At 40.0% G+C, this 20,537-nt stretch overlaps 1 protein-coding gene across 3 annotated transcripts; it reads right to left on the reverse strand.

Annotated features, from left to right (window-relative positions):
* Positions 1-212: 212 nt before the first annotated feature.
* On the reverse strand, positions 213-15,609 carry cdca2 (cell division cycle associated 2). Of its 3 annotated transcripts, none has more exons than XM_056377394.1 (15): positions 15,352-15,609; positions 14,610-14,802; positions 14,131-14,267; positions 11,744-11,909; positions 11,207-11,361; positions 10,615-10,755; positions 7,681-7,810; positions 6,230-6,558; positions 5,800-5,851; positions 5,621-5,695; positions 4,917-5,047; positions 4,586-4,648; positions 4,271-4,342; positions 2,026-2,194; positions 213-1,885 (listed from the first exon to the last, which is right to left on the reverse strand). In XM_056377394.1, exons 2-15 carry the CDS (start codon positions 14,800-14,802, stop codon positions 954-956), a joined length of 2,745 nt encoding a protein of 914 aa, XP_056233369.1. In that variant the 5' UTR covers positions 15,352-15,609; the 3' UTR covers positions 213-953. The 3 variants fall into 3 exon arrangements, with proteins under 3 accessions (XP_056233369.1, XP_056233368.1, XP_056233370.1); XM_056377393.1 differs by having other exon boundaries at positions 4,586-4,651; XM_056377395.1 differs by lacking the exons at positions 14,131-14,267; positions 14,610-14,802; positions 15,352-15,609 and adding an exon at positions 12,085-12,241 and having other exon boundaries at positions 4,586-4,651.
* Between the last annotated feature and the right edge of the window lie 4,928 nt (positions 15,610-20,537).

The following is a 20,537-nucleotide window of genomic DNA, read 5'->3' on the forward strand; positions in this document are numbered from 1 at the left end:
CAAAATGTAGATCAGAATAGTAATTTATGCAGCGATTCACTCAGTTATGGCCAAAGGTTGTGGTTAATGTGAAAGGAAAGCTGCTGTAACTGGAACTGAAGCGACCACACAGCTGGAACATCACATTTGTGGAGATAGCGGCTGTTTTATTATCTGGATGAATTCTTATCCAATGAGTCTTAATCATCTGTTTAAATGAACACAGCTTGGTGTGATGGAACTCAACCAAAGTATTTATTTTATCAGTCTAGCAAGGTACACATTTCTGGAAACCCATTGAGAACATCAACTCATATTTAACTTGATGCAATGTATGGCTGTCACAATTAATTATCAGCAGGGTATAAGACCATCCATTAAAAGCTCAGATACCACAATGAGACAGGAACGTCTTCTGACATCTTTCTGTATGTCAACAGTATCAACGGTCACTAGAAGAAGAAAAAAACAAAACAAACTCCAGCTGCCACAAATAAAGAGAATTATTTGAGCCTATTAAGTTGATTTCTGTGTGTGAGGCAGATTCACTCTCCCCTCCCCCAGCCGTCTCCATCCATCCACAAAGAGTAGATATTGATTTGGAGATGCTCGATCCAGTGACTTTGGAGAGGGAGACTGAAGATGCACTGTGATTACCAGCTGAGTGGTTGGATATTGATTAGGAGGTAGTCAACAGACACGACTGGGCTCTCAGTGTGTATTGACTAACTTGGTTACCTCGCGGAATCTGGCAAGAAATTATCGGTCAGCTCTAATAATTCGGGCGGAACAAAAGCATTAAGGTTTTAGATAATGTTAAGCAATCAGCTCCTTCGTTGAAAAATCATTCCATTTAATTTTAAGAAAACAGGCTGGTTAGGCATGTATGACAGAGTGATGAACGCATCACTTATCTCCCTTTAATCTCAGTTCATTCAAATAAACACAGTCTCCCATCTGATCAATTTACAGTCTCATGAAGCATCGGCTTGTGTCTCCTCAGAGACTGAAGGTTGGGCGGGTGGAGCAGCGCTGACCCGCCGGCCCCGGGTCCTCCTGCGGGCCTCTTTGCCAGAGTCGGGAGAGGTCCGAGGCAGCCAGGCAAGACCTGCACTGCTGTTGCTGTTGCTCTGGTTCCTCAGACTGCGGCGTACAGAACGCTGCCCTCTAGTGGCGACAGGTTTGAACACATCTTCAAAATTAAAGTCAGCTTGCCAGGGGGCCAGGTCCAAATGAGCTACTCCCTCCTCTCCCTGGCTGTTTGAGCTCAACCTGCTGTTGTTTTCATGATAGCTCATTGCTTGGTCTCCCTGTCCGTTCTGCTCCACCTCATGGCTCTTTTGATGCTCCTCCATCTGGTCCCCCTGCTCCTGTAGGGCTGGGCTGTTTACAGAGCTCCTCCTGCCCTGCTTGGCTTTTCTTTTTGTTACCTCTGCTGGCAGATTCAAAGTGTAGTCGAGTTCTTCTCCTGGAGATGGGCAGACATTCAGACCAGCATGACATTCTGATTTCCTGTCTGAGTCTGTGCTTGGTGTACTGGCATTAAGTTCAATGGCAACACCTCCCTGTTCAGGTACAGTGTGGTTCAGCTGGGTTTCTCTTGATGCCTCAAGCTTTGTAGTGGTTTGGTCTTCACAGTGCTCCTCTGTCTTTCCTTCAGTCTGGTCCTGAGGTTCCTCTCTGAGCAGGTCACAGTCGCCAACACTGACCTTCCTTTTCAGTCTTCTCCCTCTGACCCTCTGCCCTGACAGCCTCCTGCCTCTCCCTGTGGTGCTTTCTGTACCGGAGTTGGGACATGTGACTGAATTTTCTAAAGGATTTTCCAAGGCGTGTGTCACAGTGAGGTCACCTGTCATTTGAGTGTCGTTATCCATTTCAGGGTTCATCTGGGTCTCTGGATTTTTGGCTGTTGGGAAAATGAGAGACATACTGATGACCATAGTTTTTGAAGTGTTGCAAATTATGGGAAACTGTAAATAGGACAAGAAATACAGGGATTACAACATGTTTCTCTCCCAACAGCAAAGAAACAAAGTTTGTTATTGCCTTCATGTTCTGTGCAGCTCATGGAGGGAGTCTGCTGTGCTGACTGACTGATGAAGGACAGTTTCTCGGTGATGGGACTCAGGGTGGGGTTCTTGGAGGCGTATTCCCTAGAGCCATACAGGGAGCGGTCCACGTCCCTGTTCCACCGACGTGCAGCTGTGGAGGTCACCTGTGGAAACAATCTGCATCATGAGCACGTCTCTACTCTTTCCACTGAAAATGTTTTATGAGCTGGTGATATGATGGAGTGTACATCTAATCAACAGTACACTGGTTATCAGTGAATGAGATTATACTGAACTGATTCTTATCATCGTCAGTAAGTAAACAATGTTAGTTCGTAGAGCCCGACCAATTTATTGGCCTATCACAGATGTATCGGTATCGGTGTATATATTCTCCGATATGAAAAATTTTATTAAGAAGCAATAATGCAGTGGAAATGCTCGGGTCAAGTCAAGTTATATAGGTGGCATTTTATGTATATTTGATCCTTTGTTTTCATTTAAGCTGCTTTCATTTCATATCTTTTTCACAACCGTATATATATATATATATATATATATATATATATATTTACTCCCTAATATCGCTATTGGGCTCTATTATTTATAGTGAGAATTTTGGTGGGTAATTGGAGAAGTGCTGTTGTCAGAGGTCAGGGATTACTGAATAAATTATTAATAACTATATTTATGATATCACATAAACAACATGACAGTAAATAAAACTATTTCATTTAAGGGATTTACTTCTCGATGGGAGCTAAGGTGACTTTATACTGCACAGGCTACTGGGAAATTTCTCCTTTTTGGTTTGTCCTCTAATAATTTAAGTCTCATCTGAATGACACCTTTGCTTTAATTAAATTTCATCAGCTCTGCAACCAAAGCAAATGTGTTTGGTTAATCTGATGGATAGGTATCTATTTAGACTGATACACAGCTATGATGGAGCACCTGAATGTACGAAGAAAAAAAGAAAAACCACAAAAGCTGTTAGAAGAGGCAGACACTACAAGCCCAGTAAATTGACTGTTGTAATGTGAGCCACAGTCAAGATAGCAACAGCTATCCAGACTGCAGACTGCCTTCAAATAACTGGTTTGATGCATTGGGGAATGTACTGTCAACCACGACCTACCTCATATTAATCTTGTCCAAATGGGCTTCAAAGCCCAAGTCTGGTGATATTCTCTTGTGTTATTATTGTCAACAAATTTCATAAAAACAGTAAAACCAGGAGTGAACGTACTGTGTGTGCATCCAAAACCTGATTCATCTTATTCCTCTGTGCCATGGAGCTTCAGTGTTGAAAAACTACTACAAACACATTGGTGAGCCACACCATCGTACTGAGAGACATGTTCCTTCATTATGACGCAACTAAAGTACCCATGCTCATTATGATGAACATGATGTCCATGAATCGTAGAATTAATCCTACATGCTCCATTGTGGAGCTGTAAACACTCACTAGTGCATCAAATCAGCCACTGAAAATAGAAAATAAAAATTAAAAAAAAAAAATCAAGAAATTCACCATTTACCTCTGTCAGAGTTACTGGCCCTGTTCTGACCTGGTATTAACATCTGTCTCAGGTGATCTGATCACAAGTTGTCAGCTCTAAGTAGAGGTGTGAACACACACATTGAGGACATATTTGAGATCTGATCACTCAGGCCACATTCTTTTAGCAGTGTGAACACAAATGTGTCCTGGCCACATTGACACACAACTGATGTCCTCTCCAAGTCTAATTAGTCCCAACTGTTTCATGGCTTTTAACATTTTTTTTTTTTTTAATGTTTACATCTTCAGTAGGAATGAATGGCTCAGGCCTGAGAGCCACTCAGATGGACACACACTTTGGTTTGGGCCTTTTCGCAGAATTTGATGACAATAACAAAAATACTAAACAGAAAATATCAGCAACCTTGTCCTTTAACATGACTACATGGGTCATAATAAAACAGCAGGCTCCCGACCCATGCACCACGTGGCACATTGTTATGATTTACTTTAATATTTCATCATGACCATGTGAAAAATAAGATAAATCTGCAGTGCTGTAGGAACATGTAAACGTACATACACACAGATCCTTTCCTTAACTCAGACAAAGTAAGTTGTAGTCAGAATGTGCAGCCATCAGCCCCCGACTGCCTCCCAGAAAGACAGGTCTACAGATCCCCGGGTGAAGTGGTGTAAAGAGAAATCAAACGAGCAGACTCCGCCAACTCACCTTCATCTTCCCGGCGGCCGACTTGGCAGCAGAGCGTGTCGACCTCTTCGCAGGTTCATTCTCCTCTGGTTGCTGGGGGAGCAAAGAGTTGGCATAAGGATATGTTACATAGAGGATGTCTGTGCCACACTCTCACACACACACAAAGTGGATATCCTCGGATTTGATTAAGTTCAGATCCAGTGGAATTAAACAGTAGATTAGATAGGAGCATGTTATGACCCTTAAATTATTGAGAAAGACAATCCTTGTCTGGTAAAAGGATATTTTTTGCAAGTGAGATCAAGCTGAGAGCAGTTTGTGGTAAGAGCAGACCTTTCTCTTTCGACTGCTGGAGCGAGCTGGAGCCTCACTGGTAGATTCATGCTCTGGTTCTGGCTGCTAAGACAGAAGTTTAGAAGTTTTTGGTGCATAAAATGGAAATTTCACAGTATGAGGTTTTATAGAGAATAGAAATAATTACTTTGGAAATATTAACAGCAGTAAGGTAACAGTAGAAATGGTAAGCTGCGTGTCGCTAAAAATATATATATATATATATATATATATATATATATATATATATATATATATCTTAAATGACCACATTGACCACTGACCTATCCATGAAAATAGTTTAAAAAAAATATAAAAAATGGGAGCAGACCTTTTTCCTTCGGTTGCTGGATCTGGCTGGAACTGGGGCTGGAGCTTCAGGTTGCTTTTCATTTTCAGGCAAGGAGGCAGGCTCATCCAGGACGTCCATGATGGAGGTTGTGCTGGGTTTAATCTCAGACTCTGAGGAAAAATACAGGATTAACAGTTTGTGACTTAACCTGTAGGTAACATTATTAAACTATTAAACTAAGTGTAACTGAATCCAAATGATAAAAGTATGGTGCTCCCTTGATACTTGCAAATTGTGGTTTACCGTATTTATCATTTTAACCACCACTATCCCCGTTTCTACACTTGCTGACTGGCAACTGGCTTTTTTTCCTTACGCTGACCTCTAGATGAGAAACCTGAGCTGTTTGAGCTACACGGTGTGATGTCCCCTCTGCTTAGTTGCAAGTTAAGCCCCTCTCTACATGACTGACTTTACAGATACTCCCAGTTCCCTTTTGTGTTTGTTTTGATAATTTTGTTGTAAATAAATTAGTTTGTTACTTTGTATACCTGTGTCTCCCATTTTTTTGTTGCAGTCTAAGAGCTTGGCTGTAACAATGCTACAAATTTGAATGTCATTACTGATAAGCCTTATAGCTCAACACTCCTGGATTTGTCAGGAGACAGGACGAGACAGAGAAGGGGGGAAGGGATGAAGTTAAGTGACAATGAAAAGAAAAAAACATCAAGAAGGCAGTTCACCTGTTTCTCTCAGAGAAATAGCCTCCTCATGGAAAGCAGTGTTTAAGTTCAACGGCCGGGAGTCCCACATATATTCTGAAATTTTAACATGCAGGAAGAGCTGTTATCATACAGAGTTTAATTACATTTTATGGGAGACAATAAACTGTAACTCTCATGGTGAAACTGTAATAACCAACCTGCACCACTTGTCACTGCAGAGTCAATCTCCTCCATTGAGGGGAAAACAATCTAGGACCAGAAAATAAAGAAAAACAATGTTGCTTAGTGATGATGAATTCAACATGTGAAATCTAGAGAAGATAGTGGCTCATATTCTGGTTCTTCTCAGTGACGTATAATTATCAACAATACAACCTATAGATACTGTATATTCAATTATAACTTACAAGTATACTAAGAGAAAAAACTGCATTGGCTAAACAAAAACCACAAAACATAGATACATGTGTCAGGACTACTAACAAACATCTATTTTTCTGTAGTTTCCTGGATGTTTGTGGCTGTGTGCTGCCTGACTGTCCAGGTTATCTCTGTGTAAACGTTCAATGTTGTATCCATTATTTTTTTTTTAATGTTCAATAAAAACAATCCCGGCGTCTTGTCTACCTTTCCAGACGTCTCCTCACTGTCCTCTCCCACAAGCTGCATTCTGCAGCGGCGAGGCATTGCAAGTGTTGGGGAGGCACCAAACATGGTGGGGCTGCTGAGGTCTGGCTGAGCTTGCGGGGTCTGGGATTCACTCCTCTGTGGCGTCTTGAGCAATGAGCGCAGCTGTAAGCCCTGACCTGGTGTGGGTGCTCGAGCCGGTGTGCCCCCCTTCTGTAGTGGGGTGCTGGGGGGCAGGTTCTTATCAAAGAACTCAGGAGAGAGCGGACCTCCAAAGCGCACCCTCTTTTTGTTCTTAACTGAGGACATCCCAGTGGAGTCATCCTGCCCTGCACAGAAAGGAAAACCTTGATTGCACAACTAAGCCATTTATTAATTTACGTAGAGGCACAGAGTTTCTATACTATAAACTCTTAAGACTGTAGACATGGTGCTTGGTGTTTCATTAATAATTGGTAAAACTCCCAAACATCTCACAAAAGTTATGAAAGTTAAATCAACATAGATTTAAGGTTTTCAGGTATTTTCATGCCAATTAGACAAGAAAATAGTAAAAGACACAAGTCATTTCTTGGTTTATTTTTACATAATTTCTTAAATTCACCTTTTAAAAGGCACCGGCATATAACTTAATACCCGAGTGTTTCATATCAAAATTTCCAAGAGCACTGTGTAAAGACATAATTTGGCCCAAAGGCTGAAAAGTCAAAGACAGATTTTTGAAATTCTTCAAATCTCTAGTGGATGAACTGTTTTGGTGTTTGAAATGGGTTTACCAAAGTCTTCCTAAAATATGAAATGTACGATAAATGCATAAAATTAATCTTAGTCATATAACTCTTTTATTTTCACTTTACTTTCACCATATGTTAGAGGGACTGAGATAAAATTGGACTGAATAATTATTTCCTATTCCATATCAAACATCATGTGATGTGTGCAAACGAAAAATTAGCATTACAACACATTCCCACCGCTGCTTTGTAAAACTGCTGCAACAACTTCCGTAGCTGTAAACGTTTGCTCCATTTTTCAAACCTCTCCAGTGTCGACTGAATGAAAACTGCAGTGTTTCTAAGGCAACAGGTAAGTCCTAAGGATTTCATGAGTTTTACAGAGAGTTGATGGACTGATTGGCTGAGTCGCATATGATCTCACAAGAAGGAGGATTGGAAAGTGAAGAGCCTACAGTTCTAAACCATATTTCTATGCTGTATTAGCAGAAAAATATTGAAAGATCACAAAAACATTGCATTGACACTACCTAAAAGACATAAGGTGTTCTCCAACATGGAAAACTCAAAAGGTTGTAGGTGAATTTCCTCTCTACAAATACAACTTGGACACTATCCCGGTACGGAGCCTGGATACACAGCATCTAGCCTAGCCTCAAAAGCTAAAGCAGATAAAAGGCCAGTTACTCTAACACGGCCACAGAGAGCAGTGTGTACCTGTAGGCTTCGTCTCCAGCAGAGAAGGGACAGAGGGGATGTAGACGGGGGAGGCAGGGTGAGCTGGAGAAGCTACTGCAGGATCATCAGGTGGTGGTTGACTGGGGCTTTGTAGTTCAAAGGCACCATCCTGTTGACAGAGAATTCATTAGCTCCCACATTCTGTTGGACTGTAGTTTGAGGAGCTTCAAAAAACAGGTTGTTACGCAGAGGAAGTGTTACTGAAATATATCTGATACTAGCATCTATTTTTTGTTCCGATACCATTTTTTCCCTTAGCGATACCGATTCCAATACCTGAACTTGTGTATTGGCTGATACCGAGTGTCGGCCTGATACCAATGTGTGAAAAAACATTTAAAACAGCTGTATACGTCTAACCCTGTATGGATGTGATAACACTGTTGTCATTGTTATATGGCTCAGGTTAAACCCTTTGTAAAACATGAACAAAAACATGAATGCCCATGAATGTATGAATGCACTGTAACTGTGATCACTATGAGCGGTGTCGCACATAGTGATCAACACACTGACCAACTGCTTACATGAATCAAAAAGCTTGAGACAGAGTCAATGCTGTAAAAATACTGTAATCAGATAACAGTAATCAAATCGTTCAGTTACAGTGTTCATCGTGGGTCTTTTCTTACTTGACAACATATGCAAAAAGAATTTTAAAAATTTTATAGCCTACTACTGCGAGATGTCATACACGAGGATCTCTTGCCACAGTATGTAACCACCAGTAGTGACCATCTTTCCATACTCTTCCAACATTACTTCACTGTGTGTGAGTATTTGTGTGTGTGTGTGTGTGTGCGTGCGTGTGTAGGAACATTAATAAAATAACAATTCCTACACTAGTTGTCTTAACACTGTACTCTAATAATAATTAAATGTTATTTTTTCATTTCAAGGAAAACAAACACTGTAATTAGTGATAAGTACATAACAGAGAGCTTTTGAAAAATAAAGTGCTTAATTAAACAAAAAAATAGTAGTGAAAAAAGTCTATCTTGAGTTTCCCTTTTTCTTATTTTTTGTTAACTCCATAAACTCCATGTTAACACCCTCTGCCATTTTTATAATAAACAACCAACTTATCTTAACAACTGAACAGCTTTAACACATCCTTCTCTTCTTATATCCAACTCCACCACTTTTGCCATTTATTTCTTACTGTCTCTCATCTTGTCTCACTGTGTGTGTATGTGTGTGTGTGTGTGTGTGTCTGTGCATGCACACACACACACCTAACTCACTGGCTTGAGTGACAGTGATTGGCTGAGCAGCGTCACGTGACCAGTGCCATTAAGGCTAGAAAAGTGGTGCCAGAAAGACTCAAAATGTAATAAATTCTCAATTTATAGGTTATAGTTCTGGATCCGGATAGGACAGCAACTGGGTCTGACGGTCCACCTATTAGTGACCTCGGCCAACAGCTACTGTTAAGCTTGATTTCTGGGAAAATTGCTGTTTTATTTGGGTGTGAAACTATCAAGTTTATCAATATATTATTTGGTATCGGATTAGTGCGTAAACCCTTGTGCTCCAGTAGTTTAGGCAGTATTGGAGAAAGTATACTGTCTGTGAAATGATTTAGTCCATTCATCTAATGAAGCTCACTATAGATGTTTTCGTTACATTCTTCCTTGCTAAGGTTTATTTAAAAAGGTAAGATTCAACATTTTGGAAAATACACTTATTCACTTTCTTGTTGAGAGTTAGATGAGAGCAGCAATCCCACACCCATGAACTATATCTTTGCCAGGTGCAGTGACTCCATGTTTTGGCATCACCTTGAGGTTACCAAGCAATCTGCAGAGACTCGAGGAAATTACTGTGATGAGTCAAGAAAAAGTTCTAAGACATAACTCCTTGTAAAACCGCAAGTTCACAGCTCTGTTTGTGTATGGATTAAACAAAAAAGATAAAATGTGTTGATTAATCAGCTTCAGAGGTGCAGGTAGGCTGAATTTTATAACTTTAGACAGAGCCAGGCGAGTCGTGTCCCCGTTTTGAAGAAGTGTGTTTCCCAAAATGTCGAGCTGTTCCTTTAAAACAGATCTGCTGACAAAAGAGGAGCTGAAAATGTTACTCTTATCAAGCGAAATAGTGCAAAAACACACATCCTCGGTACTATGGCCTAGCCTAGAGTGCTGCTTTCTCAGTTCATACATTCGTGTCACTTTATCAGATTCCCAGTTCACTCAGTTGAGGTGCACCTGTTTTAAAGTGAAACATTTTGCTGTGCCAACCAGTTTTTCCCACACAGCAATCAGTGCTGACCTCTGACAAATAAACCACTTGTCCTACAGCTGCTTCAAAATAAATGCTTACCAGTGGTCCTCTGGTGGAAAATGTGTTTTCAAAATATACCAATCACAGGAAATGTTCTCTTAACGCACAAATACAGCTCCAATATGGTCGAACAAAAGCAGATCAGATGAGGCCGTTATATCTTAGATGAAAGCAAGAGCATGAATGTAGCAGGGCAAAAAAACCACCCCAATCACAGAGTGCCCTGAACTAAATCTAGTAACATTTTTAGAAATGGCGCTCCCTGTTGCTAGCATGACCACACATGTTGAGTACTTTCAGGCAAGACAGCTCTTGGTTAAAGGAGGAGATGGTCACAGTTTGGCTCCACTTGGCAGCACACAATTCATTCAGAAAATTGTGAGCTTCATTGGTTAACGTTGCAAATATCACTTCACTTTGGCAGTTTTCTGCTTGAATTCTTACTGAGTCTGGTTGTGCTGTCAATTACACAACAACTCTTAACTGGTTTTAGCTGTGTGTTTTTTTTTTTTTTCCATTTTCTCTTTCTCCCATTTTCTCTACACCCCATTTGTGTGTGTGTGTGTGTGTGTGTGTGTGTGTGTGTGTGTGTGGTGTGTGTGTGTGTGTGTGTCTGGATTAAGACCAAACCTGTTGTTTCTTAGTGGGGGAACAGCCCTCAAAGTCATCATGTAGGGCTGGGGAAATAAGCACAGCTTGGGCCTCTTCCACAGTCTCTTTGGATGGCAGTGGTCTTTGTGTCAAAATCTGTGTCACCGGTTCGTCAGCCTCCTGTGGACATGATAAAGGAATACCCGCTGCTTTCATTCTGATGCACTGCACCACAACAGAAAGAACATTTCTCTCATGGGCACAGAATATAATGAATTTGTTAATTTGCTGCTTTAGTGTTTTCAGTGATACAGAATATTTAAAACCTGATATTGCTCTTCACAAAATGCACACAAAAGCTCCAAGTTCAAAAACCAAAGACAAAAAACATGCATTAGTAAATAAATAAACCTCAATACCCAGGACTTAAAATCAAACTTGGTTTGAGAGTGCTGTTTTTCTCTTCTTTGATGCTTGTAGTCGAAAAGACCTGTCTAGCACTGACATCTACCATTAATAGAAGAGTTAAAAATAATCGGTGGATTCAACGGTAGCCAAGTACAGAGAAGTAAAACCTTTTAGTTAAATTATTTACAGCAGTCAAGTCAGTACATGGTCAGAGTTAGTGTACCTCCTGCTCCTTCAAACTGAAGTGGAGGATAGGAGCGCTGGCCTCTCTAATCTGCACCTCACAGGCTTCCAGGGGGCCCAGACACCTCCTCTTTTTGGTCGTGGGCGTCATCATTGGAGGGTGGTTTTCCTTGCCTCCATCAATGCTGCTCTCATCTAAGAAGGAAAAAAACACCTATTAAAAAGGAACATTAGATAAACATTCAAAAACAAAAGGGACTTGGGGACACCTAAGCCAAATAGAAATAAAATATCACACATCAAATAAACATAAATAGCTGGAAAAAGCTTAAAACAAACTTGATCAAAGGAATGGAGATACAGTCTCATTTCAGCAACAAACAGCTCAGAAACCGGCTCATTTAGGAGGCTAACCAAGCTTAAAAGAAATGACTGTTGTCAGAGTCGGGCCTAAACTGTGCTACGCATTAATCCACTGCTTTGAACGGTGCCTCCAGACATCATAAAGAAATCCTACTGGCATAGATCCTCTTCGAGAGATGAAACTATTAATCCTGTGGCAATGAGGCAGCCTCACCAGACAGATAATCTCTTGTCTTGATGCATCCTCCAATGTTTCTGTCCTGCATTGGCATCGGATCACAGACCTCACTCTCCTCCACATCCATCAGGCTCTGGAAGGAGGCCATCTTCTGCCTCAGTGTGGAAGCGACCCGGGGAGGGAAGGGGCTACTTCTGACACGCTGAGAGTTGAGACAGCAAAAAAAAAAAAAATCACACACACACAAAATCCAGGAATATTATGGTTAGTAAAGCACCTTGAGAATATTCTGTCATTACCATTCACACAAGAATAAAAGAAATCTTCCCTTCAAGTGAAATATGACTGAAAATGTATCTCTTTAGTATCAGACTCACCACCTGCAGACTGGAGAATTGGTTTTCACGGTGGAAGAAAGGACAAAAAGTCCACAGAAACTTCTTAAACCACTTCTGCAGCATAATACCCTTCTGCGCTGTCCACGATAGACTCACTATTTTCCAAATATGCACAGCTCTGTCATCATCATATGGCTAAATGAAGATAAGACTGAGATCCTCCTAGTTGGCCCAAAAAAATAAGAGATCTTGTTCTTGCTAAACTGGGACATCTGGCCTCACAGACATTAACACAAGTAAGAAACCTTGGTGTCATTTTACATTCTGATCTCGATTTTATGGCCCATTTTGATTATTTGGCCAAAACATATTTTATCATTTGTGCAACATTGCGAAGGTAAAACCTCTACTGAGCCAACAATATGCTGAAAAGCTTGTTCATGATTTTGTTTCTAGTCATTTTGACTAATGTAACACTCTGTATACTGGCCTACCAAAAAGAAGAAACAAGCATTATTACACTGTCACGTAGTTTGACCTTTCTCTTCACATTGATCTGGTCAAGGCTTGTTTTGGGGTAGGCAAAATATTTGTTTCATCCTGTTTATTCCCTCACACTGAGTTTTAATGACAGAGACGCCAACAGGGAGGCTCTGCTTGCTTTAAAGTAATGCACAGTCTTTTCATTGAGTAATACTGACTAGTCTATTGTATTAAACTATGATATTTCTACTTCAACAAGGATCATTTGACAAAAATTTAATTTAAGTGAAGAATTCTCCAAGAGAAAAGTGAACTTGAAAAGTGACATGTACAATTATAATTTCTCAGGTAAACCCATTTTCCTCTAATTACGTAATTTATGTCAGTCCTTAAAAATCAACTGGTCTAGTTCTACTTTGTATTGTTTGATATTACTGAGCAAGGGGTCTGTTGTTTTCTTTGGATTTCATTACATTAGTTTTAAATGTGTGCGTACATACTGCTATACATGAGTGAGGCTGAGTAATGCCCTGCGTATAGATACAAGTTATTTCTTTATAACAACATATAGTGTATAACATAGGTTAATTAAGCTACACATTCTGCGACACTCATTGACATGTGGAAATATAAATATATTCATTTGAGAAAATATAATTGTACAAGTTCTGACCAATTCAGAACAGCCTGTGTGTTGGTGGAGAAATCTTCAGTTAAATTTCTTTTTTTAATTTCATATCCTTGAAGTAGAAATATTACAGTTTCTACATTACATTATTCAGTGAGAATGTGTATTGTGGGCTGCCAAACTTGGATTTTCAGTGTCACAGCAATCCCCTGTACATAATATTGCTTTAGTTAACAGTCAGAGCAAGAGACCCATCTCTTCTCTTCTTCTCTGTTCTTTTACTCTATTAAGCTAATGTTGATGCAGACAGCAAGTCTCGATATATACACTTCTTGAGTGTGCTTCACGGACTCTGATCATGGCTGCACACAGCTCAGTGCTATATCTGGACACAATACCAGTAATCTTACATAAGCAACTGTGTGTGAGACAAGTCAGATATTATAGCCTCACTCCCCTCAGGTCAGGCTATGATAATACATTTACTCAAGCTGACATGATGTAGCACATGTTTTAACAGAGGGTTTTGTTTACAAAAACCAATTACTATTTTTTTATACATGATATAATTGCAAACAGAGAGAAAGCCAGTGCATGTTTCACAGTAAATATTTATTTAATAATTGTTAGGTTAAATAGGCTTTAAAAATATCAATATCTTACAGTGTACCTATGCATAAATAAAGTGTGTGTATTTGGTGCTGGATTCAAAGGGCTGGATCAAGAAAAAGTTTTGTTGAAAGCAAGATCAGTATGCATTAAGAATTGTATGTAGTTGAAGCAGTGACAGTCCTTGTGTGTGTCTGACAAAGTATGCTGCGCAGTCACAGACAGTATCAGAAATATAAGTCAGCTTTAATATTGATCACACAGGGCTGACCAAAAGCCACACTAACCTGAACATGGCCTCACACTCTGAAATGATGCGACATGGGTGCAAGATTTGCTCAACTGTGTCCTGAGTAACATCTCACCTCTGGAGTTAGGTGAGTTGGTGGAGTCTTCATTCTCTGTTGTGCCATGAAGCGGATGAGAGAGTTTGTCTCTGGGGAGCCCCGGACACCGATGCTCGACCGCCGCCTCGCCTTTATTTGTGCTAGACGAGACTTATCTAGAGCAAGAGGGAGAAGAATATGACTTCACTAACACTTAACTGTTGCAATATACAGGGAATATAAACATACTCTCATTTTATGAATCAGTCATGCTGAAGAGTACATCTGTTACTGTTTTAGTTGTAGTTGTGGCTGTAGTGTGGTTTAATACGCTCATATTTCTTCTTGAATGGTTTGAATCCTTATAATACAGATTATAACAAACCCATCAAGTATTTCTATAGCTTTTCTCATTGTCTCTTCCAGTGGTGACTGCGCACAGCAGAATCAATACAAAGCAAACAACTCTGTCTTATAGTATATGCTGTTTAGCACCAAATAAGAGCCAATTCCCTCACCTTTGTGGTTTGATGATACTGCTGGGGTAAAACTCTGGACAGAGATGCCAAACTGACAAGGTGTGAGCTCTGAGAAATTCAGGGGGGCTGAAGTGCCATTTAAAACAGCAGGGGAGTCCTCTTCAGAGGGGGACAACATTTTCTCCTTTTGGTCTCCCTCAGTGCCAGTGGTGTTCAACTCTACGGTAGCCATCTGCATAGAGTAGATCATATAATTCAAGAGCAGCTGCACCACAAGAACATTTCCATTGTAAACAACAGTTACTAGGTGAAACTTAAGATGGATGACAACAGAGGACCGGTCAGACACTTTATTCCCACAATATGGCCTACTGTTCTAACACGAGTCAAGCTTGTAGGCTAGTGCAGCGAATAACAATATGAATGAACATTTTGTATGAACAAAACTTCATGCCAGAGCGTTGATGTTGTATTGACTTTAGTTGGATGCTAATATAATTAGCTTAACACCCTCGTTTACATATGAAAACACGGTGAGTTAACTCAAAACGTCCCGCGTGTGGTTTATAACAAATGCATTTGTTGAATACGTATAACGAACTGAATGGGTCGAGCACATCTTACAGCTACTGACACAGAGCCTGCCACAGGCGTTACTATGGCTGACTAGCTAGGAATAGGAAAACTAAAGCTAATTGTTTAACGCTTGTTCCTTCATACGGGACGTTAGCTCACAGCAGCAACAGTAGTGCTGACGAGTGACAGCAAGTTAAACACTTACCTTGTAAATTTAAGGAAAATGACAGGGGGTTCTACTGCTAAAAAAAAAAAATATATATATGTATATATGTAAAAGCACATACAGACTATAATGTCATAAAAAGGTCATCCATGCCCCAATACATGTTCCTACAAAATAAAAACGATAAGAAAGGAGCAGCAGAGGACGATTCAAATAACGCTCCACGCCAGAGCCAGAGCCAGAGCCAGCGGCGTATGGATCCCTCCGCGAAAAAACTCTGCCACACTCGTAAACACTCGTACAACTTCAAACCATGCTATATACAATGTAGCCTTGGTTTTAGGTGAAAAATATTTTTAAAAAAACATCAACGCTCGTTGTAAAAAAAAAAAAAATCGATAATAAGTGCGAAAATGTATCGTTAGAGGGAACTAACTTCCGTATTTTAAGGGCTTGAAAGGGGCCGGAACTCGATTAATATGAATTGGCCAATAGAAATACCAGACAAGAATCCGCGTGGCCTCCCACAGTCAAAGCAGGACAGACAGATAGTTAGCCCCTCCCCCTACTGTCTCTAAGCTGAAAGACACCGGGAAATTATTCTGCACAACCTATGCACTTGTTCAACCAAGATACACACCCGTTTCCATTGACCCACAAGGCAACAATGTGTTTGGTCAGTCTCCCCTGTTTACCACTCCAACTATCTTCCATCGAAACAACCTTCACAAAGTGTCAATGAGGTAATACATCTCTGTGGGGCCTTAGACATTTACATAGTTAATATAAAGTTCAGAGGGGACTCTTTAGGGAGATTCACATACTCCTCAGCTCTTGGATCTAGTGTAGCGGACTATGCAATTGCTGACATGGATCTTTCGGTATTATATAGTATATATATGATTCACTGTCAGACAATCCCCCTTTTCCGACCAAATAAATGTGTTCTTTAAACTGCCAGGTCAAATGAGTGACACAAAAAGGAGCCAAGTTAACTGTATGAATCAAAGTCTGCTTACAGATGGGCCCCAAACATTAAAAGAAACAATCAAAGACAGCCATTAAATACTAAACCCTCCCTTGATTTTCCAGTAACTTGGGAAGAGTTAACCAAACAGATTAAATCTGTCTGCCCAAGAAAAAGCCTGTGGTCCAGACAGCGTTAAAAATTAAATGCTCAAATGCACCACCCCAGAGACGCAGAGGGTCTCTGGGGGGCTGCAGAGACAAAGTTGCTCAGTATTGCTTGGATGTTTTCCTGACAACTGGTGTAAAGGGCTCATTTTCCAGATTTATAAGAGTGGGGGCAAATCAGACCTGAGTAACTTCTGTGGCATCTCTGTCAGCAGTTGTCTTGGTAAATTATTCTGTAGTATACTAAATAAAAGAACATTATATTTCCTTGACCAACACTCCATCCTGAGTAAAATCAAATTGGATTCCTCCCAAAGTGCTGCACTACCAACCATGTCTATAACCTTCACACTTTAATAAACAAACATGTTCATCAAACAGAAAAATGAAAGACATGGAGGACTCTATTACAGACTGCAATGTGGAATAGGGGCAAAATATATAAATTCTTGACCCAGAGGCGCTGTGTTCGTCATGGTTGCAATTAAAGTCTAACAATATCTAAGGTGTAATGAACTTGCTGCTCAGCAGGAGCAGTGTGCTGCTCTCACTCCTACACAGAGAGGTGAAGTCTCTGCTTTATGCTGATGACCTTGTTCTACGGTCTCCTACTGAACCAGGACGACAGCAACAGCTGGACTTAGTAGAAAAACGCTGTCATAACTGGGCCCTGCAGTAAATATGAAGAAAACTAATATCAGGATTTCTCAAAAACACTCCAGAAGTCATGAAAACAAATACAAGTTTATCATAAATAATCAAATCATTGAACACAGTATGAGCTTTACCTACCTTGGTTTAACCATAACAGAATCAGGAAATTTAAGCATGGCAATTAACATTTTTTTATAACTTCCACATTCCAATTAATATCTGGCTTAAATATTTGAGAGTGTTTTCCTGCTCATTGCTCTGTATGGTAGTGATGTATGAGGTCCACTCAGTCATCACAGCTACACCCGCTGGGATAAACACACAACAGAGTCTCTACATGCAATATTCTGCAGCTACATTTTACACTTACAAAGAAAAACACCAACAAACGCCTGGCGAGCAGAACCAGGCAGATACCCACTGATGATTAACATTCAAAGGAAGCACTCACATTTTTTAAGCACCTTAAATCCAGCCCTCCAGACACTCTCCATTCCAAAGCCCTCCAAACCCAAGAGCTGAGCCCAGAAAAGAGTCCCCTTTGCCAACACCGCTTTCCAAACAGCCATCAGAGTAAACCACGTTATAACACAATGTAGAGGAACCTATTGAAACACTGCAAAGTAGATTGGACTGTTATGTGTCCCTAAACAGAGATTATGAATTAGCAGAATACCTCCTAACTGTCAGAGACAGAAAGCAGAGGCTGATCCAGGTCCAGGCTCAGTGACCAAACACTGGCAATCGAATTGAATTAAATTGCAAACACTGGTCCATAGTCCAGATGCATGTTAGAAAAAAGAAAGCAACATCACTCCTTTTGATGTTTTGGGGTAAAATCTAAAAACAACTTTTTATTTGTTTATTTTCTGCCAGTGGTCCAGCTGGACTGGAACTTGCTCCCTCGACTGTAAGGCCCCATCTGCCGTCGGCTGTCTTGAAACCAAACAGCTGGAGCTTGACTACAACCGTCTCTCAGTCTGTTGGTTCATAGCTGACCTGATGCTCAAAGGGAAAACTCCCCCAATCTGTCAGCCAGACAGGTAGCTATCAGCATTTTCTTGTTGGAGGTTGTAGAGTGTGACAAACTGCTTTCAACACATATAACAGAGATATGGATTTTGGGCCACAACAGCTGGGAGCCTTAGAAGTTTGTGTCCATTCACTTGCTATTCTATTTGATTTTTAATGGTGGAGATGTGGTAAATAAAAAAGGAGAGAAGAGGCTTTGTTCAGTTGGTTAAAAGCCAAACAGCCACCAATGTGAAGCAGAGTGAATGAATGGCACTTTAAGAAAAGCAACTAAAAATGTTTTCAACCATAAATTCCAATATTATCATATGGTTTAAAATGGTCTCACATCACTTTCAGCCCGCTCTTTGGGACTGAAAATCAACAAGCCCCAACCGGTGGATGAACTGTGTTATACTCTTGAAAAGCTCTGTAAACCCTACTTACACACACACACACACACACACACACACAATCTCAAACAAACACACATCTCCTCCTTTTGTGAGGTTTGGGAGTCTGCGGCACAGCCGAGTAGACTGAGATCAGATGCAACCATGAGCCTCCCGCCACAGCTGGGACTGTCGACCACATGAGGCATGTGGCTTCTTCTGCTGACACCAGGCGAGGCTGTGCAAGAAGCTTGACTGTTGTTGTTATTGTTATTGTTGTGCAGCACAGGCTGGGGAAATGAAACAGCTCCAGACGTTCACAGGTGAAGTAACGGTGTATGTGTCAGAGCTCCTACCCAAAATGAGAAGAGATGCTATTTAAAAAGCAGGACGTCTTATTTTGACAAAAACACTAAATCAGCAACACCATGATACATGGAGTTTTGCAAACCATTTTGATTTTATTCACTCACATAAAAGATTACAAATACATTGCATATCGTTTTTCTTTTTTATGAAGTGGATAAAAAAATAATATATTTGTAATGTTATATGTGTGCAAATAATGAACCATAAGACTTATCTACATGTTTTTGTTAGAATACACCCGTACACACTGGTTAATCATCTACTAGCATTCCTAAAATTTTATGATTTCTGCCCTTTCAACTTGTATGTTTTCCATTATGCTTCAATTCCCTCAATTTGTCACTGTTACCAGGCAGATATATCAGATAACTCTCCTATTCATCTTTTAAAGGGTAAAGACCAGCAATAAATGGAGCAAGATATTTTAAATGTCATTCAACAGTATCTATTATCATAAGAGTGAATATTGGATATCACTTTACAATAAGACTGCCCTAAAGGATTTATAAATGGTTTATAATTAGGCTATTCATTCAGTTGTTAACACTTTATAAATCATAAATAAACAGCTATAAACAAGTTATAACACAGTTTTCATACATTGATGCAGGCTCACTATTTGGCAAGATCAAATTAATGCTTACTCCTCATTAATCTTACTAATGATTTACTAGCATTCATAACTGGTAAAAGGAGTCTTACTCTAAAGTGTAAAACACATAATCATTTATTAATGTTGCCAGGAATAACAATATTAATTCATCAATAAATGCTGATATGTTATACACTTTACAAAAAGGCTCCTTTTACCAGTTGTAAATGTTTATAACTGATAAATAAATGTTTGTAAAAATGAGAAGAACGTGAAGATGGAGGGAGGGGATCACAGATACGTGAACATTGGGACAAAGACTGGGTGAGCAGTTCACCAAGTAAAGGAAGGTTACCACCTGTGTTCTACCTGGAATGCTAAAGTCCTAAAGAAGAGACCCACCAGCATAAAGCATCTCCATGTTAATCTCCACTGTGCAGAGCAAGCTGATCAGCAGCTGTGATTATAATGAGGATGGCTGCAGGTAGCATGTAAAAAATACTGTCAAGGCCTTACAGTATGAATCTGGTCATTTCATATGATCATTTGATCTGCTATAATTTGATCTGCCAAATGAAACTTATTGACCATTAATATGGTGATGGTGTTTAATTGTTAGTAACTTAACAAACGTGATGAAGCAGCAGATACAAATGCTGATGATGGAGAAAAACAAAGAAAACTCAGTAACTAAAGAGATATGAGGCTTCACAGTGCAGAGAAATGTGGCTCACTATTTGGTCAAGCAACAGGTCACTGTTGCCATTTTTATCTAATGTGTTATAACAGCTTATGAATGATTTATTAAGTGTTAACAAGCTAATTAATAAACTAGTTATACACATATGAATATTGTTATGTATGTTTTAAACCATACATGGGGATTGTGTGAAATCGCCAGTGTTCTGCTCTGTCTTCTCTTTTTTCAGTACATTCTTTCAACTTTGTATTTGTACCACCACCTCTCTGACTGGCAGAAGCTGGGCCATTTTATTCAGTCCTTTATCCAGCAGCACATCTCTGGTCACCTGCTAACTAGTTTTTCTGCAAATGTCCCTTTCAGCAGTTGGTGA

This window comes from Seriola aureovittata, chromosome 5 (genome assembly GCF_021018895.1).
Source record: "Seriola aureovittata isolate HTS-2021-v1 ecotype China chromosome 5, ASM2101889v1, whole genome shotgun sequence".
Classification (NCBI taxonomy): Eukaryota; Metazoa; Chordata; class Actinopteri; order Carangiformes; family Carangidae; genus Seriola; species Seriola aureovittata.